The sequence below is a fragment of the Amphiprion ocellaris genome, chromosome 2 (assembly GCF_022539595.1).
Source record: "Amphiprion ocellaris isolate individual 3 ecotype Okinawa chromosome 2, ASM2253959v1, whole genome shotgun sequence".
Taxonomy (NCBI): domain Eukaryota; kingdom Metazoa; phylum Chordata; class Actinopteri; family Pomacentridae; genus Amphiprion; species Amphiprion ocellaris.
Window position 1 is genome coordinate 38,719,556 of NC_072767.1, and position 27,930 is coordinate 38,747,485.

The 27,930-nt window shown below is 41.8% G+C and overlaps 2 protein-coding genes across 5 annotated transcripts; one reads left to right on the forward strand and one right to left on the reverse strand.

Annotated features, from left to right (window-relative positions):
- Positions 1-1,482: 1,482 nt before the first annotated feature.
- Positions 1,483-8,921, reverse strand: atp5f1d (ATP synthase F1 subunit delta). The gene is made up of 5 exons (XM_023286249.3): positions 8,694-8,921; positions 7,481-7,634; positions 6,235-6,323; positions 1,704-1,833; positions 1,483-1,608 (listed from the first exon to the last, which is right to left on the reverse strand). The coding sequence occupies exons 1-4, from the start codon at positions 8,808-8,810 to the stop codon at positions 1,711-1,713; spliced, it is 483 nt and encodes a 160-aa protein (XP_023142017.1). The 5' UTR covers positions 8,811-8,921; the 3' UTR covers positions 1,483-1,608; positions 1,704-1,710.
- Positions 8,922-11,046: 2,125 nt separating this feature from the next.
- cbarpb (CACN subunit beta associated regulatory protein b) lies at positions 11,047-26,924 on the forward strand. Of its 4 annotated transcripts, XM_023286250.3 has the most exons (11): positions 11,047-11,205; positions 12,076-12,338; positions 13,145-13,217; positions 14,387-14,535; positions 16,497-16,558; positions 18,289-18,451; positions 18,874-19,045; positions 20,069-20,221; positions 20,690-20,927; positions 21,404-21,593; positions 22,620-26,924. In XM_023286250.3, the coding sequence occupies exons 3-11, from the start codon at positions 13,170-13,172 to the stop codon at positions 24,121-24,123; spliced, it is 2,679 nt and encodes an 892-aa protein (XP_023142018.1). In that variant the 5' UTR covers positions 11,047-11,205; positions 12,076-12,338; positions 13,145-13,169; the 3' UTR covers positions 24,124-26,924. The 4 variants fall into 4 exon arrangements, with proteins under 4 accessions (XP_023142018.1, XP_023142019.1, XP_023142020.1 ...); XM_023286251.3 differs by lacking the exon at positions 12,076-12,338 and having other exon boundaries at positions 11,055-11,205; XM_023286252.3 differs by lacking the exon at positions 12,076-12,338 and having other exon boundaries at positions 11,088-11,201.
- The last annotated feature ends 1,006 nt before the right edge of the window (positions 26,925-27,930 follow it).

Below are 27,930 nucleotides of genomic sequence, written 5' to 3' on the forward strand. Positions count from 1 at the left end.
AGTCTGAGCTGAAACCTGTGGTTATGAAACAAGAGAAAGGCCCTGTTTTCCACAGGGTAGGCAAAAGAAGGACTTTTCCTGGCTTTGTCACCGAGGCCTGAGGTCACCGCTCATAACAAACAAGCCCTGCCAGCACATTTACATGAAGCAGCACAGAGGGATTCCAAATAATTCCAACCTACTATGTGGGCCTGCGACGGTAAAAGTGACTAAGCTTTTACCAATACAGGAGCTGATGCACAGTCATGATTTAATCACGGGGGTCTTTATTTTTTAAGGGAGTTACTTTGAAGCTAATCAGATCCAGCAACGGTTATATGACAAATCTAATGACAGTTCCTTCCCTGAAACTGTGGTTTGCCGAGAAGTAAAATAAATATCTGATTATCTGATGTACTCTGGCACAAACTATATCTGTTGTCTGCTGCCCCCAAGTGGCAGCTAATATCACTACACAGAAAACATCACTGTTTGAGATGCATTTTCCACAACGCATGGCAAGTATTTAATGAGAACAGTTTATAACACACTGCTGAATTCTAAAGATCTGTGAGACAGTTAGATTTAAATGTTTGTGCACCAAAGGTTCTACATGCAGCAGCTAAAAATGTGAAGAAACAACCTCTAGCTCTGAGCCAATCGTTGCATAATTTTGAAAAATGCTACAAAAGCAGTCTGAGAGGGGCTGAGAGGCAGGGATGTGTGAGGCAGGAGCTGCTCCCCAAGCCACAGAAAAATGAATAATGACAGAATCTGACACATACGCCACAAAGGGCTCTTTTGAAGTAGAGTTTTACCCTCCAGAATCCCCTGAATTGGACATTCATGTTGTGGTCCGAGCCGCATCATTTTGAGCTGTTAGCTTCAGCTTAAAGGCAGAGATGCTGGAGCTGAGGCAATATGGGTGCAAGAGAGGATGAGGGCAGTCTGGGAGTGGTAAAGTGAGTTTTAAGGAAGGTAGAATGAGGGTTAGAAGGGAAAGAATGCAGTCTGGTGGTGCATCTCTAACCAGCAAAAACACAAGTTGGAACATTTGCGCAAAAATTGAAACAACCAAGTAAAGGGTTTGCAAAAAAATTTATAAAATCCTGCGATTGTCAGGATACTCATGTTATATCTGAAAGTGAGTGCAGCTTCACAGGCCGTCCTCCTGATTAGACAGTGTTAATGTTCTTTTTCTAAATTTTAAATTCAAGATTCAAGAGTTTTATTGACATGCAAAGAAACTAGACTATTATATTTACAATGAAATTCTTAATTTGCTGATCCTCCGTAAGCAAATGATAAAAATGGATCACATAAATATGAATTTCATGATGTAAATAAATCTCCAAGTGTTTTACGATTTCTTTACCACTGAGACATTTTCAACCCATGAAATGCAGACATTTAGAAATATTAAGACCAGCACTGATGCGTCATAGCACTCCTAAAAACATGTTTAAATGAGCAGCCCCTCTTTAAAGAAACACAATCAAGAAGTAATTCCAAATAAATTTATTGTTAATTTCATCCACTGTACAAAGAAAGCCTGGAATTTCCTGGACACTGACTGAACTGGAAACACAGATGACCACTGATTTCCTTCAAAGCAACAGAAAAGATTACCTAGAAGAAAAAAAAATAAATGGATGGATTCAGTTTGATACACATTATACTGTCACTATTACTTTTTGCAAAGAGTCGTGCAGCTGAGGACGTACCACAGGTCTACTCCAGAGCCTTGACGATGGCCTCGTTGGCTTCTATGCTGACCTGAGCTTCTGCCCTCGCTGCCTCGTCAGATGTACCGGCCAATTCAGACTGGGCCTTCTCTAGGTTGGCCTTGGCTGCCTAAAAATAGACAGAAAAACAGATCATGGAGCTATGAATGTAAAACAGGGACAGAAATGACAACCTCCATAATGTAGACTTTATATTTGTGAAGCAAAAGCGCTTCCACTTCCATCAAACGCACCCTCGTCATAGCTAGAAAAACAAAAATCTCAGCTCACCATTCTGCTATTCAGAGAAAATGACTGGACCAAGACTTTGCAAAACTCTAATCACCTCAAAATCCCCTTTGAAGCTGACTGGGATGGAACAGTCTTAATATCAAGTCCGAGCAAGAACAAGTCAGAACTGAAGAAAGACAAGCAGAGAAAATCCCCACTGCCTCTTTACTCTGAAAGCTCCATTTGTCACAGTCGCGATTAGAAACGAGAAATGCCAAACATAGCTGGAAGTTAAAGGTCTCCCAGTAGGGATTTGACACATCTGCTATAACTCAACAGTGACTGACCTTTCCCTCCTTATTAACAGTGCCGGCTCATGTGCATTGTTACTACAGAGGGGGAAGACGACGAGGGGAAAAAAAATAACTCATTTACTGCTATGAAGTCAGCTTGACAGTGACACTGGCACTGCCCAAGGTCAAAGACAGACACCTTGGCAGCCAGTGCACAATAACGCAGCCTAGCATTAACAAAACTGACATTTAAACGAGGACTCGACATCGAAGCTCAACTGCAACACTGATCAGATGGATAGTCATCAGCTGGGAGGTGCTCCTCAGCCCCTCCGATAAAAATCAGAAGGAAAAAATGTTGTGTGGGTTCAGAGGATGGTCTCTGCCTTCAAAGATCAAGCCCGGGGTGGACAATCAGGAATTATGCAAGCCTCCGCAAATTGGATACAGACATCAATCACAGAAATCTCATTAAAACAAAAGATCCATAGGGAACTGTCAAACCCACTCTGGATTGACATTCTCAAGACATTTGTCAACACTGACTCAGCCTGACCAGATGTTAGAAAAAACATTACTCCAGTCATTTCACTTATGTGGCAAAGCACATTCAGAAACCTCAACCAAAAAAGATACGACCATTTTCCAAACTGTCTTGTAAGAACTTCAAAGTTCCTTTCTCTGTACAGTTTGTGACAAATTGTACTTCACGTGTACTTTGAAGGGAAGCTACAGTCTCAAACACCTTGAACTGATAAAGTATGCCCTGCAGGTGCAAACTTGATTCACACACACACATACACCATCAAAAATAATATCAAAGCAGAAATTCAGATTTTTGCTCGCCCACATGCACAGTGAAAGTCAAAACCCAAAGTCAGCTACAGAACAACAGAGATGCTCAGGATTAAAGCGCTCAAGGACACATCAGGTACAAAGATAATTGCTGCAATACTAGGGATGGGACGAGATCAAAATGTCACGAGAATTCCCGTGCACGCCTTCCACGAGATTGTAGTTTAAGTGACAGTCCTTTAGTATTTATTTTATCTTGGCCTGTTCAATATACTACTGCTGAGTTATGCAATGACACCCCCCACCACTAAGGGGCAACAGTGCGCAATGAGTGCGCGGGTTGTTTTGATACGTGTGTGCCGGTGTGTGCACAGACGTGCTGCAGTCGAGACAGAGAGAACCGCCAGAAATGCAATGGAGTACGAAGGAGAAATCCAGGATCCATCCCCAACTTTTAAATCTCCAGTGTGGCAACACTTTGGTTTTCCGGTGGAAGAAAAAGATGGTAAAATATCCGCAAACAAGACACAAACCGTTTGTAAACACTGCAAAAAGATGTTGCCATATACAGGAGCTAACACGAGCTGTATGCAAAGACATTTACAGAACTACCACAAAAGCCTGAACCTGACCACGCCACCAAAAACAACCTCGAAACAACAACAGATTAGTATTTATTTATTTATTTTTTGAGTTATCCACAAATGTTTGCACATTTTGTTTTGCACTTTAAAAAGAAAGCACTTTTAGTTTGTTAACCTTCTCAGCTAAAAAACTATTTTATTGCAGAGAATTACACTCCTGTTTGTTAAGAGCTGATATTTAGAGTTAAATTTGTTAATGACGTTGCAGTCTGCTTAATAAAAAGAAAATATATTGTGAAAAATAGGTTTCATGTATTATTAAAAACGGTAGTTAAAATCTCGTCTCGATTTCGTGAACTCAATCTCGTGAGATGTCTCGTCTCGTGGAAATTGTGTCTCGTCCCACCCCTATGCAATAATTTAAATGAACCGTTCGGGAAGGTGAAGTCGAAATGTGTTTTGTGAAACCAAATTTAAAAATTCCACGTTGTACTGACAACCATGACCACAGAGTAAACACACAGTGAATAGGAATATATTAAATGATTTCAAAAGAACAAATTACCAAATTGGCATTTCAATTCCTTGTGTTGTGACAATAAATCTCAGACCTAAAGGTCAAAAGGTGCATTCATACTCATTAAATACCACAAATATTGATCCCACACATTTATACCTCATTAAAATATGCAATATAAGACCATAACAATCAATAAAGTGTTTATAATGAAGGGATCAATGCAGCTGTTGCATGACTAATCTGTACATCAAATACAGGGTTGGTGACTGTAATTACAGGATCACCTGTGCAAAGTAACACAATCCAATTAATAAACTCTGCTCCAAATCCTAGCTTTTGTCAAAGTTTTCATGTTTTGGAACCGTGTCAGCGGGATTTATTTTGGATTGTATTAGGGTGAATTACTTTTCAGGACTTATTTCAAATCAGAGTGTTTATTCATGTGACACTAACTGTAATTTTTTTCACTGCATTTAAATGGTGAAACTTTTTTTTTTTTTTTTAAATCAAACTAGTCATTATGAATGACATGTCACAGACATCAAACTGAAGGGACTCTAAAATGCAAACATATCTGTACGGTCTTTTGTAACACTCTTCATCATTTGCCTTTTTGCATGTTGAAATAACAAAATTGCATTTTACATAAAGACGTACTTTCATGATCTGTGTAATCTCCTGTGCAACGCAAACTAAAACATACCCGTGCAGGTAGAGACTGACTGATATGGATTACATCTATCACAGTATACGGAATTTTAGTGGATTCAAAAAGGGTTCACATCCCTTTAGTTTTGGAAACTTAATGGTGTTGCAGATTTAAATTTGAATTGAAAGAAGTGCCGTTTTCCTAAACCTACACACAGTAATACATAATGGCTAGGAGAAAACATTTAGTGCTCAGAATGTTTTGGAAGTAGATTGAAAATCAAATAGTGAAACTTCTTTACAAAAATATTCAGATTCTTTCTTGTGACACTTCAAACTGTAGTCAGGTGCATCCCATTTGCTTTATCATTGAAATGTGTCTAAAATTTGATTGGAATTACTGGCTGTAAATTTTACTGACTGAACACACATCTTTGTATGTAAAAACAAGCCCCAAACATGACAGAGCTAAAACCAAGTCCAAGAAATCTCTGCAGAATAAAATGCGACTACAAACAAGGATATAAAACTACTTCTTAATCTATGACTGCTTCCAGAAGAACAGATACAACTTCTCTCTTTGCACAGAACTTTAAGTACTTTATCTGGCACTACTTATCATCCAGCTAATAGCATCCCTGTGTTACAGCATAATGGTGGCAGTACATTTGAGGGAAGGATAATGCAGCTAAATACAGAAAGAAGAAAACTGCCAGAGCGTACAAAAATGACCTGAAGCAACAGTCAAGACAGTACTGACGTTGCTTCAGGACAAGAATCTGACTGCTCTGAAGTAGCAGAGCTTTAAACCCAACAGAACATCTGTGTAAAAACCTGCTGGTGGAAGTTCATAGATGCTTCCAGTCAAATCTGGTGAACTCTGAGAGGAGAAATGACAGAACCTGCCCAAATCCAGGTATGCAATGTTCTGAATTAAAGGTCTAAACACTTTTGTAAAAGAGACATTTCAAGTATTGATTTTAAGTATATTTGTGAGAATTTCTAAAAATATGTCTTCATGTTGTCATTATGGGTTATTGAGCCTTGATTGATGGAAATTTTATTCTTTAAAATGTGATCTACAGAAGAAAGTTAAAAAAAATGAAGCCTGAATAATGTGTGTAAACATTTCAATATAGATCTGTCTTGATATGGCAGTTTTCTGGAAAGAAAGTTCATAAAAGCTCTGAAGTAAACATGTCTTCATTTTTGGCCAATCTGGTAGAAACAATTACCAAACAATTTGTGTCATACTGATGGAGTAATCCTGTGAATGCAAAATCAGCTCACTGATTTACAAAATTGCAGTTAAGAAAAGGTTAAGGACTTCAACTGCAGGGTTAAAGTTTTTACAGCTGTCAAATTTGTACCATCTCACAATATATTTGGTCATACTGTCCAACATTAGAGCAGGTAGGCTCTTCAATGTGAACAGATGTAAAGGTAAACACTATACTTACTGCAATGTCCAGCTGGTCCAGGGGAACGGCCTCCTCAGCTAGCAGCTGCACCGAAGAATCAGTGTTGACTGTTACTGACCCACTGCTCACTGCGAACACAAACATATAGAGGGTAACTATACATGCAGAGAAACTACCATCTTAACAGTATTTTAAGACTTTTACAAAATACAGCCCCAAAGTACTCCCCACTTCCTGGATATCATTACAGCAACAGATTCTGTCCACATTCTCAGCTAATTGTTGCATTTAACAGGCAGCTACCATTTTAATAGCTAGGAAAAAACTGAGAACCTTTTAATTTTGGTAGAATTCAACAGCTTAAGCTTCTCTGATTCAGACATCAGAGGTATTTACTTGCAAAGTTGGCAGCAAAACCCTTACAGGAATAGATTCATTCAAGTGAAAATTTGGGGGTTAACATGAAGAATTTGACAAAATGCATTTGTCCACTCGCAGGTTCCACTAATGGGTGTCATCAGCACATGTACTTAGGATTTGGTTATTCACTGGGCTACACAACTAATAAAATATTAATCACAATCACGATTTTGGCTTCCTGCCATTAAATGAGTACAATCGTCTGCGATACTGAGGTTGAAAACATGTGCTCTTGTCATAGTCAGCTCCACACAGACATTTACACTTGGAGAAAAACAGCCCAAGTTGAAGAAATCTCTTGGATCTAACTTTGATAAATATATAAATCTCTTAGAATGCCTTATTTCCCTTTTTAAAACTAAATTGTGGTCACGTGCAGGTCTGAGTTGCTGTGCTACAGTAACAGAGAGTCTAGACTACTGGTTTTTCTTTGCACAGCACTGACATCTACTGTAGTTTGTATGTGAGGCATTTGGGAAATCTATATTTACATGTAGTTTCTACTTTTAAGCAGATGTTCAGCGAATTATGTGTTTTGGGTATAATTTTATTTATGTTTTACCTCAAGGAGATACACTGAATTCAAGAGAAGAAGAACTTTATTTTAAGATACATTTGAGGCAAGGATATGTACAATATCTGGAATATAGCACAACATTAAAGTGAGTTCAGTGCAAGTGCAATAAAAACATTTTGTCTCTAAAACCACTGTATAGTTGTGATAATCATGATTTCAAAATTAATCAAAGAAATCACGATTAGCATTTTTGCCACAACTGTGCAGCCTTTTTTGATCAGCAGGACAATGACATCAAAAAAGGCTTGTCTAAGGTCATTTTCCCATTTTAGTAAAGGAAAATCTCACCAAAGTATTTAGCAGAGGAACCGTCGTCATTGAAGACTGTGACAACACCAGGCCTGAGCACCTGCAGGGTGGGAACGTGGGCTGGAAGGATACCGAATGCACCGGTGAGCGTGGGCACATCAACCTGCTTCACATTGGCGTCTTTGAAAAACACCTGAAATAGAAAACACACGTGCTATGAATTCAAACAAATAACTCAAATAACTATAGAGTGACCAGACAGATTCAGAACTTCTTTTTTCTCCCTTGACAGTCATCTCTACACCTCACAACATTTGCTGCAGACTTTTCCAGTACATTCACAACTGAATAATCTTAAATGTTGCACTACAATAACATTCAGTCAACTCTGTCCCTGTGCATGCTAAAGACAATATTACCTCTCTGCTGTATATGTACTACTACAATATATGCTGCATTACACGTTATGCTGTATAAATAACACCACAGTTATACTACATTGCATTCTTGTCAATATGCAGTTCTATTTTGCCTAATGTTTTGTCTTTACTTTTAAGTCACTGGATGCTTAAATATCCCTTGGGATCAATACAGTTTTAATCTACTTAAATCAACGATGCAAGTACAAAACTGCAAAATAGAATATGAAGTCTAGCAGAGCATTGTCAATAGCCATTTCTAATAATAAAACAACAGTTTGCCAACTTTGCATTTCTATTTATAATGCATATGTCACATTAAAACGACTTCTTGGTAGCAGGTTTGCAACTGTTGGGCCAAACAGTGGTTTAGTGAATCATGCTCCACTGACACCAGCTTCAAGGTTACAGTTTAGCATTTCGAGCTCTATTGCTGTGTTGTGGTTTCACAAAGCATTTAAACTCAAGCTAATGTTCCACATTTTAAACACGTATTTAAAAATTCACAAGAAGATTTATGCATTTGAAAAAAAGTGAAGCTTTACATTCATAATTCCGCAGCTAATACCACACACTGCTGGTCAAAGACAGTGAATGACAGCTAGGTTAGCTAGCAAAGCTAAACCTATAACAAACACTGCAAACTTTTAGCTGTAAAAGCAACTAATTGGCTGTGTGTAGTTTTGTGTACTGCGATAAAAAAGAAAGCACGTATTAGTAGCAAACTGCTAAATACGCCGAGCTTTCTACAAACTGTGACGCTGCATTTCAATGAGAAACGAAAGCTAGCCGATAAGCTAGCTGGGCCCGAGAAGCCTCGCCGATAGCGTTACCTGTGTCGGGGAGGCGAAAGTGAAGGACATCTGCGGGGCCCCGGAGGCGGCCTCGGCGTAGGAGCGGGACTGCCTGAGCACCGGGAGAGCACGACGGAGGAATCTTGCTGCCATCATGTCTGAAAAGTTTGGTTTTATTCAAGCACTAGTGAATGACAGAGATCCCGAGCCTTTGCGTGGAGGCGGTCGGTGTGCGCTTGGTAGGACAAGGACGTTGGGAAGCTACCCAGAAGGCTTTACGGCGGCGCAGAGGATGCTGGGTAGAGTAGTCTTTTGAGAGAAACAGCCGACACAAACTTTTAGGGTAATTATTGTGGACTGGTTGTGAACTTGTGGATTCGCTGTGGAAATGTCAACCTGTTAGCACCATTTTAGGTAAATATTATTGTTTTGTAAGAAAGAACTGATTCAGACAGTAGTGTTTGGTTCGCATGGGTGTCAGTTTTTATCAATTTATTTATTTACTTACCAATGTTGTTCTTTTATTGCATCAATTTATGGTGAATATGTTTTTATTTACACTTTCTATAAAATATATTTACCCATCCTGGACGTTTGCCCCTTTCATTGCTTTTAAGCATTGAATTGTGGTCAGTATGAGTTTTTTTTTTATGACAATAATTTACAAAAAGTCTCTTTCCTGTATTAAAATAAGACTTATGCAAACACTTATTTAATATTTTCTATTTTTATTTATTTGACTTTAAAAAATTTAAATCTCTCTTCACTTTGACTTGAAATAATCTATTTTATAAATCCTTGTAAAGAAAAAAAGAAAGCCTAATTAAATAGAGCATATTCCAATGCTGAAAAGCGATAAAGGGCTAAAAAAAAAAAAAAACAAAAAAAAAAACTTTGTATACATTTTTTTTAGCCACTTTATATAAGGAAATATACAGAATTGAGTGGGGCAAATGCAAATGTCTTAAATAGCCCAAGTATCTCCCTAAAATCTACACCTATATGTTTCCGCTACTGATTTGAAAACACCTTTCAGTTGCCTTTCCTGTTGGGTTAATGAAAAAACACATTTAGATGCTAAAATGTAGTATTAACATGAGACATTGTGGGGAGCCAGGTTTATCTGAGCTGCTAAAGAGGTCAACTTCATAACTCTAGTTCCATGACAATCAAAACACTGAAATAGAATACTTTGCAAGATGACTGTCTTATCTTAATAATAATAAAAGATCCCTGACAGCTGTGATGGAATTAAATATTTCCTCTACTGTATATTAGGAGGGACGGCTTGGTATTTAGTCAGCATTTAGAAGGAACATGGACCTCCAAAATCGTGAGAATAGTAATTAGTCTGGTTTATTTTCCACATTTTCAGTTTGAAACTAGTGAGACACCAACACTGCCAGAGGGTGGCACCAAAATCCTGTGAGATTGGCAGCACAAACACCAAAATATATGGACCCACTAACCTCATCTGGGGACCAAGTTTTTGTTCTCAGCAGGCTGTATGGTGTATCCCGTAAACTGCCAAAATCAAGGTATGTAAAGTTCTGAATAAAAGGTCTGAATACTTTGGCATATGAGAGATTTCAGGTTTAGATTTTCTAAGAAATTTGTGAGAATTTCTCAAAACATGTCTTCATGTTGTCACTATGGGTTATTGATCATAGATTGGTGGAAATGTTATTTTTTAAAAAATGTAATCTGCAACACAAGATGACCAAAAAGTTCGGCCTGAATACTATGTGTAACAGTTTTAATATATGCAGAGTACCACGGTGCTTCTGTCAGTATTTGGGAGGGCCACGAACCCATCAAAGCACTACTAAAGAATGCATGGTGACACCTTAGTTTAGAAAAGAGGAATTGACCTGGTTTATTTGCTTGATTTTCTGTTTGAAACTAGTACCAACACCACCAGGAGATGGCACTAAAATTCTGTGATACTGGCTGCACAGGCAACAACAGATATGGACCCACTGATTTCATCTGGGAATGAAGTTTTTGTTCTCAATAGACTGTGTCGTGTATCCCATATTCCATAAAGTTCTGAACTAAAGGTCTGAATACTTTTGTACCTGAGAGACCTCAGGTTTAGATTTCTTTGGGGAAATTTGCAAGAATTTTCTAAAAACGTCTTGGCACCAAAATCCTGTGATATTGGCTGCGTATGCAAGAACAGATCAGTCAGCACCAGTGAGAATCAGAGCTTACAGTTGTAATAATGTCAACTGCAGCAGGCGGTGGTTTACATTAAGTGCAGGCTGCCAGGCTTCCCCTCCTCTGACGCAGCTGCAGACTGACTGAGCATCAGGATGATTTCTTTTTTATTTTTTTATTTTTGTGAAAAACCTTCCATCACTCAGCTTTACCTCACTCCCTGCGTCACGTGGTGCGGCTCTGACCGGGGTGGTGGGCGTGTCTTAAGCGGCGGGGTTTCATTCATAAATACTTTTAGCTTTAAAGTCCACATTAAAGTGCTCACGGAAGACTGTGGTGTTATTGGCTTCGCCCCTTTCCACTCGTGTCGTGGACCAGGCCAGCAGAGTAGGTGAGTCCGTGTTTGTGTGTTTGTGGTCGGCCAAGTGGTGTGTGTGTGTGTGTGCGTGTGTGTCGCTGCCACCGGACCGATGGAAATCAGAAGCGCCTGTGAAATATCTAGACGGCTTAGTATAACGTCGCTGATCGGAATATAGCCGAAAAATTGCACCATCTGCGGCCAATTCCCCGCCTACAAATATAATGCGATTCTTACATCCTAAAGATTTCATCAGCTTAAACCTCCAGAAGGAAACAGCTTCTAGAATCATTTTATTTTTGGTGAAAATACTGGCGAGCAGAAACAGAAGCGATGTGCTTTCTGTTGTTTTTCCCCCTAATTTATGACATTATGTTCATATTTATCACTGAGAGGTATTTATTGCTGAGATATGGCACGAAATCCAAAAGCGAACGCGATGCTCTCCATGATACCAGTAATGCAGCTGGTATAGACGGAAATGTTGTTAAGCATGATGGGATACGGCATTGCTGGGACACCCATGTCTCACCATCTGCTCTGGCAGCTCATCAGTAGAGCAATCTTCAAGGTTTGGTACACAGCAAAAGTAAGCAGATCTCAATAAAGTGTGAGGATACACTGATTTAAACAGCTTTCTGTCAGAAATATGCTATTTTTCTATTTCCAGCAGATTGTGAGTGCATTCTGCATATTATTACCATCTGGTTAGAGTGTTATTTTTATCACATTTATTTAAACATGAACATGTTCTGTTATATATTTTTGTATAATCATCAGCATAAATGTAAATCTATGAGGGATCTCTGTGCATTTGTTGAATACAGCCACTTATGTAATGCACAACTTAACCACGCAAACACTTGAATAATCCTTCTGCTTTGCATTTATGCTTGATATCAGCCATGCAGCAGTGCCATCCTGTTGCTCTGAGGCCAGTGGGCCAGCCCTGAAGGGGGGAAACGCTGCTGCTGCTGCTGTTGCTGCTGCTGCTGCTGTTGCTGCTGCTGCTGCTGCTGCTGCTGCTGCTGCTCAGGCTTCAGTCGGCTGGGTGAGGCTGAGGCGGCTCGAGGATGCAGCAAGGGAGCTGAGGAGGAGACTCCTGAACCTACAGCCCCCGACACATCCAGAGCTGCTGCTGCTGCTGCGCACTGCCCTCCATCAGGGTAAGACCACTGGGGCTGGTTAGAAAGCAGGATGTGGTGCGAGCACTGCAAAGGAAAGCATTTCTGGTCACAGCCCGGCGTGCTTCCCGTAACAGTTGTCAGGCGGTAGAGGCAGGGAATTGAGACAGGAGTAGCTTACAGGTTGTGGTGCTAAAGTTGAGTGCTGCAGTGACTGGCAAGGCGAGCAAGGAGTGCTGAATGCTGCTGGCATGTTACTTCCCTCTTGCTGGGTGAGTAGATCTGTCCAGGATGAGTGTGTGTGTGTGTGTGTGTGTGTGTGTGTGTGTGTGTGTGTGTGTGTGTGTGTGTGTGTGTGTGTGTGTGTGTGTGTGTGTGTGTGTGTGTGTGTGTGACTGTGTGGGCGTTTGGTGCAGCAGTAGCAGTATTAATGGCTATGATCTGTCAGAGCATAGCAGCAGCAGCAGCGGCGGTAGTGGAACTCAGCTGCTGGAGCCGGTGTTTCTCTCAGATTGAGAGTCTTTGGGCTGATATGGAATTATGGGTGATGATTTACAGCCGAGATGCTTGCATCTTCAGTGGGGTTGCACGCATGCGTACAAACACACAACATACATATTAGATTTCTGCCTCTTCTTGCAGCCTTTCACTGTAAGATTCTCTTGCTGCAAAATGTTAATTTTCTGTTCGCCGTGTGACTCTCCTCAGCTTGCATGTCCAGTACGTCTAGATTTATTAACATGCAAAGTGCAGTACATGTGGTGGTTTACTTTGTGATTTGATGAACAGCTCCAATAACAGTCATTTCCTTTGTATATTTGTGTGTGTGTGCATGTGTTATCTCTCAGGGGGACTCTCTAGTCGGCCTGGACCATGAGCAATGAGTCTACCGTCTGGAACATCCTACCAGAAAACGCCACAGTAAGTCTGCCTTTCACCACTGGCTAATTCTCAAACTTCCTGTGTGTGTGTCTGTGTGTTGTGTGCAGCTCATCACCAGACCCATACTTCGCCTTCATATTCTCCTCTGGCCGATTGACTGGCTAATAGAGAACATCCTGACCTGGACCTGAAATAATTAAATCTCTGATCTAATCTCAGCTTTAATTTCCCCCTCGCACAGAAATTACAGCGTGATGTCAGAGTCTAGCACTCATTAACACTTCTTTCCTCGTAGAGCTCAGCCAGACACACCACCTATAAGACCATCATTCTGATATTGAAGGTCTGTTATCGGTATATAACCCTCGGCTGTCAGGCTGTTTTGATACTCTGGAAAAGAACGGAGCCCGCTGTTGACCTCCAGTCTCCCTCTCATTTTGCCATCTATCATTTTATTGAAACCGTTTCTGTGCTTGCAGCTGGCATGGGCAAAAAGAAACCTGCTGCAGGAACACATTCTTGCAATTGCTTCATATCTGTTTATGTGGACTGAGTGAAGTTTTTCCAGAGATTTTACTGAACGTTGTTACGTAAAACAGTAGCCTCCACTGCTGCTGCTTGTGTGTGGTTAATTCCTTCAGCTGCAGTCCTCCCTATGAGAGCTTTCCCACAGCTAAGGTACACTATAGACAGGTTAATAACCCTGGCATTTATTGATTAATTGCACTGTGGTATTTATAGATTCACTTTATGCAGGCCAACCAACCAGTGGGGCTGAATCAATCTTATAAGCTGCTTCTGTGGAGGAAAAAAAAGTTGCAGTTGTAGTCTTGGTGTCGGGCATATCATGTTGCAAAATAAATGTCTGTAAATCCCTTAAACTGAACCTAGAAAGTTCATGCTTCTGTGCAATGTTGATTTTTTTTTTTTTTGTACTTTTGCCCTGTAAGGCCAGCATGGCCTATTGATGGTTTTATTTTTACCTCTGGTTCTGAACTTGGTAGCATAAGAAGGTGAAAAATATGACTGAGTAGAGAGTGGAGGTGTGTTTTTTTTTAAAAAATCTCTGTCAGGTCAGAAAGTTACAACATAAATCATCCTTTAGAGGTTGGAAGCGTCTTTAACAGCCACATAATGTGATCAGCATCTGTCTATTAACAGTTCAGTCTACCTCACTTATGATATCCTTGTGCCCTCTTGTACCTCAGGAGATCCCGTTCGAAGCCGAGGAGCAGCAGGATGGCTACGTGCTCCTCCTGGTGATCCTCTCCATCTTCCTGGTAGGGACGCTGATCTTCATCTCCGTCTTCCTCATCGCTTGCCGTCGCAGCTGTCGAGGAGGGCAATGCTGTGCAAGGTGCGATATAGGAATTATGCATTCAGTTTAGCTTTTTTTCCCCTTTTTTTTTTTTTAGCAATTCACCCGACCTCATCATCTAGAGTGACTTTTAATTTGTGCAGCACATAAGCTCCAAGAAGCTCTAAGGAACCAGCTCAGTTATATTCTAAGTTGGGTATTATAAAAGCAGCAGCTCTGCAGTTTAATAAAAGTCGTGCTGTAATGAATGATAACCTTATAAAACCTGTAATGTTCACCTTTGGTTTAATTCTGCTGATTTTGAGACAATAGAGTGTACTGTTGTATTGATTTCCCTTACGATGTTTTATATTGTTTCCAGGTGGTTTTAATCCCTCGAAAAACCTCCAAATGATGCAATCTAACAAAATATCACCAAACTCTACATCCTAAAAAGTTAAATCAACACCACTCCTACGCAGTTCCAACAAAAAAAGTGCGGATTGAACTGCAGATCCAGGTGCACAGGTGCAGCATGAAAAGCACAAGAGCACACACCATTTGTTGATAGAAGCTGTTCTTTCCTGAGCTTTTGTGCAACGGCTACTTTGAGACAAACCGGTATTTATATTAAATTTGCATACATGCATAATAGATAAAGCTCATCGTGGTTGCAAATGAAGCCAACAGCAGTTCTCCAGCATGATTCCATTAAGAGGCAGAAAGCGAGTCATCAAACAAACGGAAGCATCTTTACAATCAAAGAACTGCAGTAGGTGATGGGAAACTAATATTACCCTATAGAGACATGTAAGCGTTCGAAAGCAGGACAACACGATGCACTGGCTCATTATACGTGTCTGCTGTTTGAGTGTCAGGACCCCCACGGGGCCAGTTATGAAAACACCTTACATTCAGTATTCCCTCTCATTTATTTGTGATTCATCTGTGTTTATTCAGCAGTCAGATGGCTGACCCTGGAGACTCTCTGTCCCTTCGTACGGCATCGTCACGTATCCTCGAACACATAAGAGCAGAGCGGCTAGATGCAGATAAACAGAAAGCACACAGGCTGAGGCGTGAAAAGGCTAAGGGAGCGAGCGAGAGGAGAATCGGGCAGGCTGGTACAAATGATGAGTGTAATGAGATTTCATAGCAGCCATCGGCAGTGATTAATCTTGCGTCTCAACCCAGCGCACGGAAAGCACACACACACACACACACACACACACACACACACACACACACACACACACACACACACACACACACACACATACGCAGTATGGAGGAGAAGCGGGAGCCACAGAGGAAATGAAAGACAAGGAGAAACACAGATCTGGGTGGATAGAGAAATCCCTCAAGTCACTTAACATCCACACACACACACACACACACACACACACACACACACACACACACACACACACACACACACGCAACTCATAGCCGTGCACGAAGAAATCAGATGGAGAGAAATGACTGGGAAGAGCTTTCAGTTTCTTCTTTCTGCCTCATCAAGTAAATCCTGTGCATGAGATTTTTAAGAAGCACCATGGAGATCAACTGCCATTAAAGATGTTTAAAAACTGAGAGGTTTGCAGAAAAAAGTATAGCAGAAGAGTAATACCCCTAAACAAGATGAGTGGAACCGTACAATCCAATAAAGCGCCGTGCTTTATCAGGCCAAGAGGTCCCCCGGCCCTTAAGGTTATCAGGTTACTGGCAATGATTTACATTGATTATACAGCCAGGGAGGCAGCCATTTAGACAAACAGCATAGTGAATATTCACTCCTATCACCGTACCCTTACGCTTGTTTTATAAATGATTCTCTAAGCTGTTCACCTGTAAGTGCATTTGAAAGTCCAGGTGTCTCTGAGCAGCAAGGACAGCCCTGCTGACTGTAAAACCTCGGTAGCCCAAGTGGCTGCCTGCATCGGCGGGGTCCATCACATGAAAGACAGACTTCAGGGGTAATCATGTCACAGGACTGATCCGAATGTTTTTGTGTGCCCCAGGGCCAGCAATGACCCTGAGAAAACCAACACCACCTACATGGAGGAGTCTCAGCCCACCCACGGTAAGAGGAAAATGGACAGAGAGGAAATGTAGCGAGGGAGGGATAGAAGAACTGATAACGAGGCGAGTGACTGAGTGAGGGAGGAGTAATGGAGATAGGGAAGCTGGGAAATGGACAGATAGGACTGATGGAGGCAGGAATATTTTTACCACGTCAGCGCAAATGTGCAATGTCTATTCCATTAAAATATTGGGATCCCACCCCAATTAGTTTAAGTAGCTGTGCCATTCCTGGAACACAATTTGACAGTTTGGGACCAGTGAAAGCACTCTGTATCCAATGAAAGTTGATTTATTAAAGGGCAGCATTAGTTTGGCACCAGATTGCTTTTGTAAGCCCTTTTGGTTAGTTTTCCAGTCAGCAGTTCGAGATATTATCATAGAGATCCTCCACAATGGTGTCTTAGCATCAGATGCTTGTCCTCAGTTTGCTTCAGTCAGTTCAAATATATATAGAATGGTGCACTATTATGGTGTCATGGTCAATTTAATTAGGCTTTTTAAAAAATAAAAAAAATACATAAAAAAGACACATTTGACTACTGACCTAATGTGCCCTGTGAGGACCCTCTGTCTGCTCAATTCAGCTGCACTGACAAGTTTACAGTGTGCATAAAGAGTATTCACCCTGCTTTTCATCACTGAATCATAGTCATGGTTTAACTTGGCTTTTTCAACAGAAATTTATTTTAAAAAATGACTCTTTCATGTCCAAGTGAAAAGTAATTGTGGTTCACTTATGATCGCAGTGCAACCTGACAGTTTAGCAAAGGAAAATTAGGTTAAATTGCATTGCCAGATGTGCAAGACTGATTGAGACCTGAGACTTGAAGATGGTAAATACTCATGGAATCACTTATTTTACATTTTACATTTTTAATTATTTCGCTTTATTGTGTAGAAATCTGTTTCCACTGACACAGAAGAGTCTTGGTGATTCAATGTTGAAATGAGTTCCAAGGGGTGGGGAGTGAATACCGCTGAAATATATAGTATCGTGCTCCAGATATACTGTAAGCTGACTGGACAGTGTAGCTTTCAAAGTATTTTGGGCATTGTTTATTTTTACTACACAGCTGATGGTTGAACAGTGACAGGAAAAGAGTGGGAACAGATAGTACAGGACATGCATCTAAGGCCCCATGGGGGACATGAAATAAGGACTTCTTGAGCGAATCATATGTGACTAAACATCACGTTTTGTATAGCCCAAATTGCACATACAATTCAAGACTAAATGTTTGTTTATTTAATCCTGAGGGGACCATGAATGTCTGTGTCAGATTTCATAGCAACTCATCAAAAAATTGTTGACACTTTTCACTCAAAACCACTTATATCATTGTGGTATAAGAGGAAGTCAGGGGACCACTTAAGACAGTGGGGTATTTCCTCTGGGGAGCATGACTCAGAAATTACACTGAATGAGTGAAACTTTTGGCCTGCTGATGGGAATAGAGTAAAATTCAAGAAATCGTTAAAAAAAAAAAAAAAAAAAAAAAAAGTGCAATTCATCCTTTTGGGAACATGAATGTTGTTCAGATATTCCAGTTTGAACCAAAGCAATGACGTGATCAACAGACCAATAATACTACGTCTGAAAACTCTAAATTCACTCACTTGCTTCAAATAAGTTACAATCAACTATAGAGTGCATTCGTAAAGTGCGCTTCATTCATCTACCTACCTGATTAAGTGTCTCTTGCCTCTTTTCTTTATAATTCTGGGTAGAAATCACCATCAGGGTGGATGAGTCAGACTGCCTGTCCATGGCCAGCTCTCACGACCAAGAGACGGAGCGTTTCCTCTCCACAGGCCCCACGGGTCGCCGTGTCTCCTTCAATGAGGCTGCGCTCTTCGATCACGGCAAGAAGGCCCAGGAGAAGGGGCGCAGGTCAGAAAGTCAACACACACACACACCGAAACCCACATTATGCGTATGATTCAGCACCCAACTCTCATTAATGTCTGTGAAAGCCATGTTTACTGCTCTCTGAGATCAAAGGAGCATTTTACTGCATTTAATTCACTTCTGTTAGTTTTATTCTAAATTCAGAATGATGAATGTATGCTGTGCACCATTTCTCATTATTTCACTGCACTAGTTTTCTCTTAAAGCTCTCAGCATGATATACAAATTCTTCAAAAGAAATTATTCTGTAGGGCTAAATCCAAAAGGCACATATCTCTTCTTGCCTGTTTGTCTCTTGAGGAAGGATAAGCTTTGTGACTTAAAACTCAGAAAGTGTGTGCAACTTATGTCTCATCTTGCCAGGATTTGTAGCTTCTTATTTTACTCCATGTTGTCCACCTCAGGTACACTCTGACCGAGGGCGACTTCCACCACCTGAAGAACGCCCGGCTGACTCACCTCCACATAACCCCACCGGCCCTCAAGATAGTCACCATCCATGAGTGTGACTCAGCTGAGAACACCATCACCGCGACGACGCGCCCCGTCGCTAAGTCAGCACTTTCCATTTTCCAGGTGACAGCCGTGACCTGCTGTGTATCATTAGTCTTGACCGGGGCCAATTAGAACATCTTTCACTTGGGTCTGCTAAAGGAAACGTATTGACCATGTGTGCCCTGTGAGGTCCCTCCGTCTGCTCATTTCACCTGGATTGACTTCACATTTACAGTGCCTACGAAATGTATTCACTCTGCTTTTCATCACTGAATAATGCTCAATACAATTGGCCTTTGCTGATTTGTTGAATTTACAAAAAAGACTCTTTCATTCCAAAGTGAAAAATGCAATTGCGGTTCACTTACGATCACCATGCAACTTGACAATCTTGTCTTCTTATTTTATATTTTCTATTTTTAATTGACATTACAGTGTAAAGTCTGCTTTTGACATTGCCATTAAAGAGTCTGTTTTTCTGTAGATTCTTGGCCAAAATCCAATCTATATTGACCATGATTTACTGTTAAAAAATAGTAAAACAGCATTTCCAGTGAATGAATACTTTTTATAAGCACCATACAGTGGGTTTGTGTTTGCATATTGTTGCTGCACCTTTATTTTTTTCAGTATTAATAAGCTTAAACAACATCCTTAAACACTTGCCAGGATATAATCCATGAATGCATTATGCTAGTATCCAGACGAGCACTTTGCAGCTCCTAATCAGTGGCGTCACACAAATTTTCAAACTTTTCTGTTTAATTTTATCAGCAAGCAAATGTTGAGAAATCCTGTTTCTGTCTGAAATCATTTCTTCAAACAAGATTTTAGAAAGTACAAGGCATCACTTAAAAGCAAAAATCATGCTGCCTGAAACAATTTAGATTTGTTGGTGAACTTGTTAAAAGTCACAAAGAAAAGAAAAAAAATTCAAGCGTATGAATACAGTTTATTGGGACTGTAGCTAAAACTGTTCAGTCACACGTGCTAGGATGACAGCTGGGGAGGGAATTTGGACTTGATATTCAGTCATAAATGTTACCTAAAAATGAAAATAGATTACCAAATCTGTTTTTTTTGTGTCTGTGTGCTTCCCTTCAGCCGATGCTGTGTCCACTACCACAAACAGCGTTGACAAGCCTCAGTGTGAATCCCAGCGGCGCCCTCCCTGGAGATACTCTCAACTCTGTGGTGGATACCAGCTTCTGTATGAACACTGTGGCTCTGAGCACCAAGGAGCCAAGCTCGACCTCTGTAAGTCACTTTAAACTGTTGTAAAATATGCAGTATTTCATTCCTCCTGACAACTAATTGGCATTTCACACAGCGCTTTTCTTACTTAAGAGCCACACATTAAAAACACATGAGTGCAAATACCTCGTACGTACTGAGTATGCATACAAATTACCTGCAAGAGCTCATGTTTTTAAAGTCTGAGCCATGTAGAATCTAGGTCAGCCTGAAGTTTGTGGAGTTAATCATTAATCATTGGTAGAGTGATACATTTCCTTAAGTCGGTCAGTCTTTACACCCACTAGTGAGTCATTCACACCGACATCAGAGGGTCATGGAGCCTGAGGGAGGACCAATACGAATGATGGCTGATGGGTAAACATGGAAGCCTGTGTGGAACATCACTGTCAGACAGGATTATACACAGTCTACTACTCTTGGCAGGTTTCCTTTCTGACCACGTTTCTTTCTGTCCCTCTCTCCGCTCAGATCGAGATGATGGGAGTCGGGCCCCGAGGCACAGGCAGCAGTGTCAGCGTTGGGGAAGGGGCCGCGGTGGGGAGCGCTGCCTCTCCAGCCGGGGGCGCTTCAGGCAGCCAGAGGCCCGTGCTGCAGTTCTTGACTAAACTGCGGCGCCATGCTAGTCTGGAGGGAGCCAGTCCCTACTTCAAGATCAAGAAATGGAAGCTGGACAGCAGCCAGAGAGCCTCGAGTCTGGACACCAGAGGTAATGGATTCTTGAAGGTGTAAAGTGTATTTTTATCATATTATTTTTAGAAAGATCTAATGCAGCCGTGATGTGCAACAATGCTGTGGTAAAATTTTCTTTCTGACGTGCATTTTTTCATTTTAACCAGCATGCTCTTGATAGTAAACAGACAGTGGTTAAGCATGAGGCTCCCGCAACCAACTGCGCGCTGCCTTTTGACTGAGTTTGAGATACGCACACACAAGCGTAATAGACAGATGGCTCAGTGACGCAAAGTTTGGTTGTTCCAAATCAGTTTGAGCCCCTGAGTAAATCCTTCCTTCATCCTGTATACACATTCTCCCCGCTCACTTCTTTCTCTGTCATACCAAGAGACCAAAAAAAGATCCCAAATCCAGCTCCCCTGCCCCACCCCGCCTCTCACAGTTGATGGAATTAAGTGTAAATTCACTCCTGCTGTCACACGACTGGTATAAACTTGCTGCTCTCGCCAGGCTCTCCAAAGAGGAGGCAGTTCCAACGCCAGCGAGCCGCCAGCGAGAGCATGGACCAGGACGACAACGATGCTCACCACATAGACCTCATCCAGTACATCGCCCGCACCCAGGACGTCGCCTACCGTCCCAGCCAGCCCACCACACGCCTCCTCTCACCTCCTTCCACACCACCCCCCTCCCTCGGCAGGTATCTTTAATTCCCTTGCCATTCATCCTGTCCACTGCTTTGCTGCCTCATTTCTTTACTGCAGCTAGAAAAACCTGTGCAATGATTTATAGCAGGCCTAAACCTCTAAGTTCCGATTCTCCACCACTTTGCGTTAACATAAAAGTGCACTTTTGTGAAATGTTATCCTCAAGTAAACTGAACTTAAGAATCTTCCCTGTCATTTTTCAAGTAATTGCTTTGCTCTGACACTTGGTTATGTAAAAAAAGAACCATAATCCTGTATAACTAGATATTACTTTACCACAGTCTAATCTATTTATAAGAAGATCCCTGTAAACAAGAATACATGATTTCAAGCCAGATCCTGGTGATTCCCAGAGTGCACTTTATTCCCAGAGTGGGCTAGAGAATTAGGGCATGAGGTTAATATCTGGCATCAGGAACCATTCCATCGCTGACATGGTCTGATAATGTCATGATGTCCTCAAAGGGACAAAGGTCACCGCGATGTTGTTATTTTTAGTTCTGCAGCTATATAAGTCCACATTTTGCAGAATATTAAGTAATGCAACAGTAATAATCAGATCTAATTCAAACATTTCATTGTGTAACCGTTTATTTTCCAAAGTTGAATATTAGATTAAACTAAATCTGTATTTCCTGGGGGCTGATATTTATTGTTGAAAATAAAATCAATACCTGGAAGCTGCCATGAGGAAAGATATTTTATGATCATTTAGTGATTTTGAGTCATGCTATGTTCTGACTAATAAATATCCTTTAAATTTGACATCCTAAGACGAGCCTCTGAGAACTTGCTGAGCTCATGTGGCTTCAGCTGTGAGTTCACATTCAGGACATGCACCAGCAACCATTGCAAGCCATAAAAATCATTCTGTGCATTGTGAACACAGCCATGTCTCAGAAGAACGTAGGTAAACGCTCTGACGATGACACTCCTGTTGCGTGTCTATCTGTTTCTCCTTTTCCTCCTCATTTCTTTCATTTTATCTCGTCTCTCCATCCCTGTGCTCCACACTACAGGGTAGAGGTGGAGGTGATGGTGGAGCCCAGCTGCAGCCATGGAGGACCAGGGGTGATTGGCTTGTCCCCTGATCCTCAAGAGGAAGCACGATCCATGGCAAGAAGGGAAGGCACCAACCCTTTGGACCCACTCGACCCCCAGGATCCCCAGTCACTTTACAGAGACATCTGGTCATTACGTGCAACACTCGAACAGTACGCCGCCTCTGACCAGAGCAGCAACAATGACAGGAACTCAGTCTGCAGTGATGCTGACAGTGTGTGTTCGCTGGGCGGACGCACCGAGACAGAAAGAGGAGGTCTCCCCAGCTACCCATCCCAGGATCTAGGGGATGAGGCAGAGGGTGGAGAGGACGACAAGGACTTCTTTGCATATGTGGATGAGAGGTTGGGAGGGAAGGAGTCGATAAAGAGGAAACAGGGAAGCACAGAATCAGAGCGAGGGGGCAGCGATGGAGAAACAGGGACTCGCAAGTTGCTGCAGATGGACAGCGGCTATGCATCAATAGAAGCTCCATGTCGAGGCCCTGAAGACCTGCGACTGTTTGGAAGCAGCAGCATCAGCGGCAGCCCTAAAGACAGAACAGCCCACGAGAAAAGACACCATTTCACCAACGCAGGGCGAACGGGTACAATCGGGGAGAGTTTTGAGTCTCATCTCTTTGAGGAGGATCCTGAAGAGGAGTTGCTGTTGAGTGCCAGTGGGGGAGTTGCTGCTGAAGCGAGTGCTGGTTCACTGAGTTGGTTCCCATACGGTCAGATGCTGACTCCTCGAGAAGCTGTGCAGCCTCCACCTGCACCGCTAACCCTGCACCGGCGAGACTACAGCATAGACGAAAAGACAGACGCGCTCTTCCATGAGTTCCTCCGCCACGACCCTCAGTTTGACCAGCAGGAGTCACCGCTAAAAAAGCACCGTTCCCGAGTCCACCTCCGAAAGCAGTGGCAGCGGCACAAACAGTGGAGCGACCCTGGCGTCCGACACTTCCAGTCCTCCTTTGAGAGACAGCGAACGCCACTACGGAGGGGTGACAGCGTAAACTACCCCCTGGACACGAGCTATCACAGCACACTGCCCCGCATTGTCAGCGCTCCGGACGAGGAGACCAGCGACGGGACCGGCAGCACTCCAGACACCCCAAAGTTAGAACCCACAGAGGATGTAGGGAAGGACAAGGAGCAGGAGGACCACACATCTTCATCTCCTCCAACTCTTCCTACATCCATCTCAGAAAAAGATGGAGTTCTAGTTGAGCAACCCGACCCTCAGGAGGACAGCAAACAGTCCGGACACCCACCCGACCCTCTGGACGAGCGCTCGCCCCCTCAGCTGCCCGACTCCTCAGGCTACGGCCCACAAACCATAACGGCGGAGGTCACGGACAAACTGACTGCTAACCTGGACGAGAGGCTGTACACGGGCCTTCGCAGGACCAAGGAAACAGCCACCGAGTGCGTGATGGTGACGGCCACGCACGCCTCTCCGGACCACAGCCCGGTGTAGCAGGGCTCCAGTCGTCCTCCTCGTCAAACCTCGCTCCTCCCGCTGACACACACTGTTCTCTCTGTTTGGTCTGTCTCGCCTCAGTTTAAACGTCTCTCTGGTGCGTGACCCGCACCCATAAAGAAACCATGCAAAATGTGCTTTACATCAGTTACACAGCTATTCCCAGATAACCTCAGATACAATCGATCCACCATAAATGCATCCAGTCTCTCTCTGTATTCAGTGTTAGCATTACAGAAGCTGTTCAGTGTTGCCATTTTACAAGCAAAATACAAATCAAAATAACAGATGAAATGAGCTAACCTATCAAAAATCATGTTATTTTAGTAATAACTGCTTCCTCATTGATTGTTTCTGTGTCTGTGGTCTATTTATGTCTCTACTGCTGTCTTTCTTGTCTCCAGTAAGAATAAGTGATGCTGAAGGCTGGTGTGGCCTCTTTTACTCCTTGATCCACTGTGAAACCAGGTGCTATTAGACAAGCAGAAAGCTACTGAACTGGACACAACAGTCACCTACAAGTCCTGTGATCCTACATAATTGGATAATATGTAGTTTTATCATATTTGTGATGGAAAAGATATCAAAATCACATGAAGCATCATTTATCTCGATGTCAGCCTATTTTTGGATTGTCTAAACCTGAAAGTGCATCCAAAAAATAGAAGATTTAACTTGCGTGAAGCTAATCAGACTGGTTGTTTTAGATCAGTGGTTCCAAAAATCTGGGTCAAGACCCCTGAAAGTGGTTGCCAAATGATAAAAAAACAGAAAAGTTCCTCCCACTATTTCTCCTTCTGAAATGGAAGATGTCTTTTGATTCAGCGTATGACTGGTTACAATGTTTGCTGTTTTTGACTGAAAAATGCTTCTCAGCTTTTGTGACAAATATCTTGTTTACTTTTTATCAGTTTGTTCAATGAGTATATTTTTGTACGTCTGCGTTGCTTAAATGACAATGAAAACTGACAGTATGGCGGGTTTGAAGAGGACACGTCCTGCACCAACAGACAGAACTATCAGACTAGATTCCTGCACTTGGGTATAGTTAGTTGCAGATATATAACAGCAATGTGCAAATCCATCAGCTATGACTCTTAGTATTTTGTGCATCAACTGACTTGTGCACAGGTTTACAGCCATGACATGGGCAGTTACATTAAAGCTTGTTACACACGCTCGCTGCTCTCTGGCAAATTTACAAGAAAGGCATCCTTTCTCGTGCACGGGACTCACAAGACAGGCTTTATTTGTCCACATATGACATTCTTGTTTCCCTCCTCCTCCTCTTCTCCTGAGAAAGTTACCACTGCAGCAGATGCCTCCCTCGAGGGCTGAGGACTTCACTTCCTGCCAGCTTATAAAACCAAACCGAACAAAGACCGTATTTATATTTAACTCCACTTAACTTTAACCTTCAATCACATCTTCAGATTATGTTCTGCAGGCGAAGAATGCAAGCGAGGGGCAGAATTATTTAATAATAGTCTGCTTTTACATCCTCAGCATCAGCAGCAGGTTGATTGTAACCCAGTTTTGCTCATTAAATGTATTTCTCCAAAGGGCTGCAGGGCTTTTTTTCTCTCTCTCCTACGTGCAGTGAGGGGATCACTGCAGAAGATGGAGTTGAATATTAATCATAGGAGGAGAAGGGAAGTCCTCCTGGCATCCCCTGTCTCCCCCTTCCTCACGCTTTAAGGTTCCAGTAAACGGAAAGCCGAGCAAATATTACCCTGCTTTCTTTGTTTGGGTGGATGATGATGATGCTGCCCAGATTAGATCTTTCTCCCGTGCACGACAGGAGTATCCTCTTGTGGCTAAGTGGACTCCGAGGCAGCAGCAGCGCTGCTCATTAGAGGACAATGACTGAGATGAAAGGAGGCATTCTCAAATGAAGAGCATAGAGCTGAGTGATTTTTACATGTTTTTTATTGCCCTCTCTTCTTTCTTTCAGGCAGCCCCCTCACACACACACTGAACCATTATGTCACCATTAAGAAACACGACGCTCTGGCACAATTTTGTTGATGCTAATTAGCAGGAAGGGAATAAAATATCAGTCATCCCCCACTCCCAGTTACGATGGAAGTGATGGTAATTACTCAGCAAATTCTGGGGAAAGAGGAAGCGACATTTGTCAAAAGCCAAAATGTCTCAGAAATGAGTCAGTAAGAGAGGATGAGATTACAGCAACCACAGAGAAAATAGCCATGATTGAATTCAAAGCAGTACATTTGTACAAATATTCAAGTCTGCTGTGTATACAAGCACAAAGTCACAAGAGCTAGACTAAATCGATGTCCTTTGTTACGTTTAGACAGATGCTGTTTAACTGGGGACACTGTTGTAAATGGTGTTTGTATACTAACCAGTAGCCTGTCAAATGCATCGATGCATAGCCATGTGTAGGTCTGCATGAGAGTTAACATTTTAGTACAAATCTTCATGTTTTCTCAGACTTATGGTACAAACTGATCAAGTCCATAGTTAATGCTCATTTGTTTAAAGGCAGAAGTCAAAACATTGGTATGACTAGAGATTTTGTACTTAAGAGTCATGCTAGGATGCTGTAACTGACCAGATTTTGTGAGATTTATCTCTTTGAAAGTAGAAGTATTTCTGTATTCCTTGCTTGTTAGTAAACTGCTTAATTTCTCAACGAAAAAAAAGATGAGCTTTCTTAACTTTGCTTTTGTTGATCCAAATCTATTGAGCCTTGAGGGACCAAATCATTAAGAAAAAAGTGTTATTTTAGGGTTGTTTTCCAATCTGTGAATAAATGAATGAAACAAAAACAGGTTATAATGTGCCTTATTTCAAGGTTGTAAACGGAGGCGTGGGAATGGAGCGCAGATACGGTTCCCTCTCATGAATCTCATTTCATTTTTCTCCGTTGCTTAGCCTTGTATTGATTTCTTGCCTCTCCTCATCACCTTCTCCAAATTAATTGGAGAGAAAAGCCAAATCCAGTGTGTGATCTACAAAGGGAACTTCTTAAATGTCTGCCTTCCTGTTTGCAACTTCTAATCTGTCCCTTTGGTCTCAAACAGGGCTGCAGACACTTTGGAATAACAGCAGTGAAATATAGTCATTGTGAGGCACTGCTTTATCCTGCTGGATGCTTAATTTGATGGTAATCTTAGCAGAACAAGCGGAACACAACTCATTGCAAACCCCTCATCACTGCACCCTCTTCAATGAGTTAACATGCTCACATTTGCTAATTAGCACTAAATAAAAAATACAGCTGAGGTTGATGAAGATTTAATTAGTTCGGAGGTAAACCAAATGTTAGAAAAATTCATTCAAATTCAAAATTATTTTGACCTAATTATGGTGCTAAATGAAAAGTTAAATGATTACCCAAAGGTAATGGGGCATTTTCCACTGCTCAGGGAAATATTTTACCCAAAGCCCCCAATGTCAAGCCCATGGCACTAGAGGAAAGACTGAGAATAACCAAAATACTATTTGTCCTCTGGGGACCATCAAATTTTTAACCAAAATTGCATGACAATCTATCCAATAGCAGTTGAGATACTTCAGTTTGGACCAACAGGTTGCTTTCAATCATCGAATAAGGCTGTAGTCAACCAAAGTAATTCTTGGATGATTGACATAATCTCAAGAGGAGTAGCACTGGGGGAAAACAAGTAAACACTCATTAAATGTTAAGTAAATTAGACCTGGCAGCCCCTATTAGATTGGGCAAGTTCAAAGGTGTGAAGTCTTTTTCTTATGGAAGTAACACCAGCAATTGTCCAACCGATGAGAATCTGGTTCAATCGAGAGCAATCGACCAGT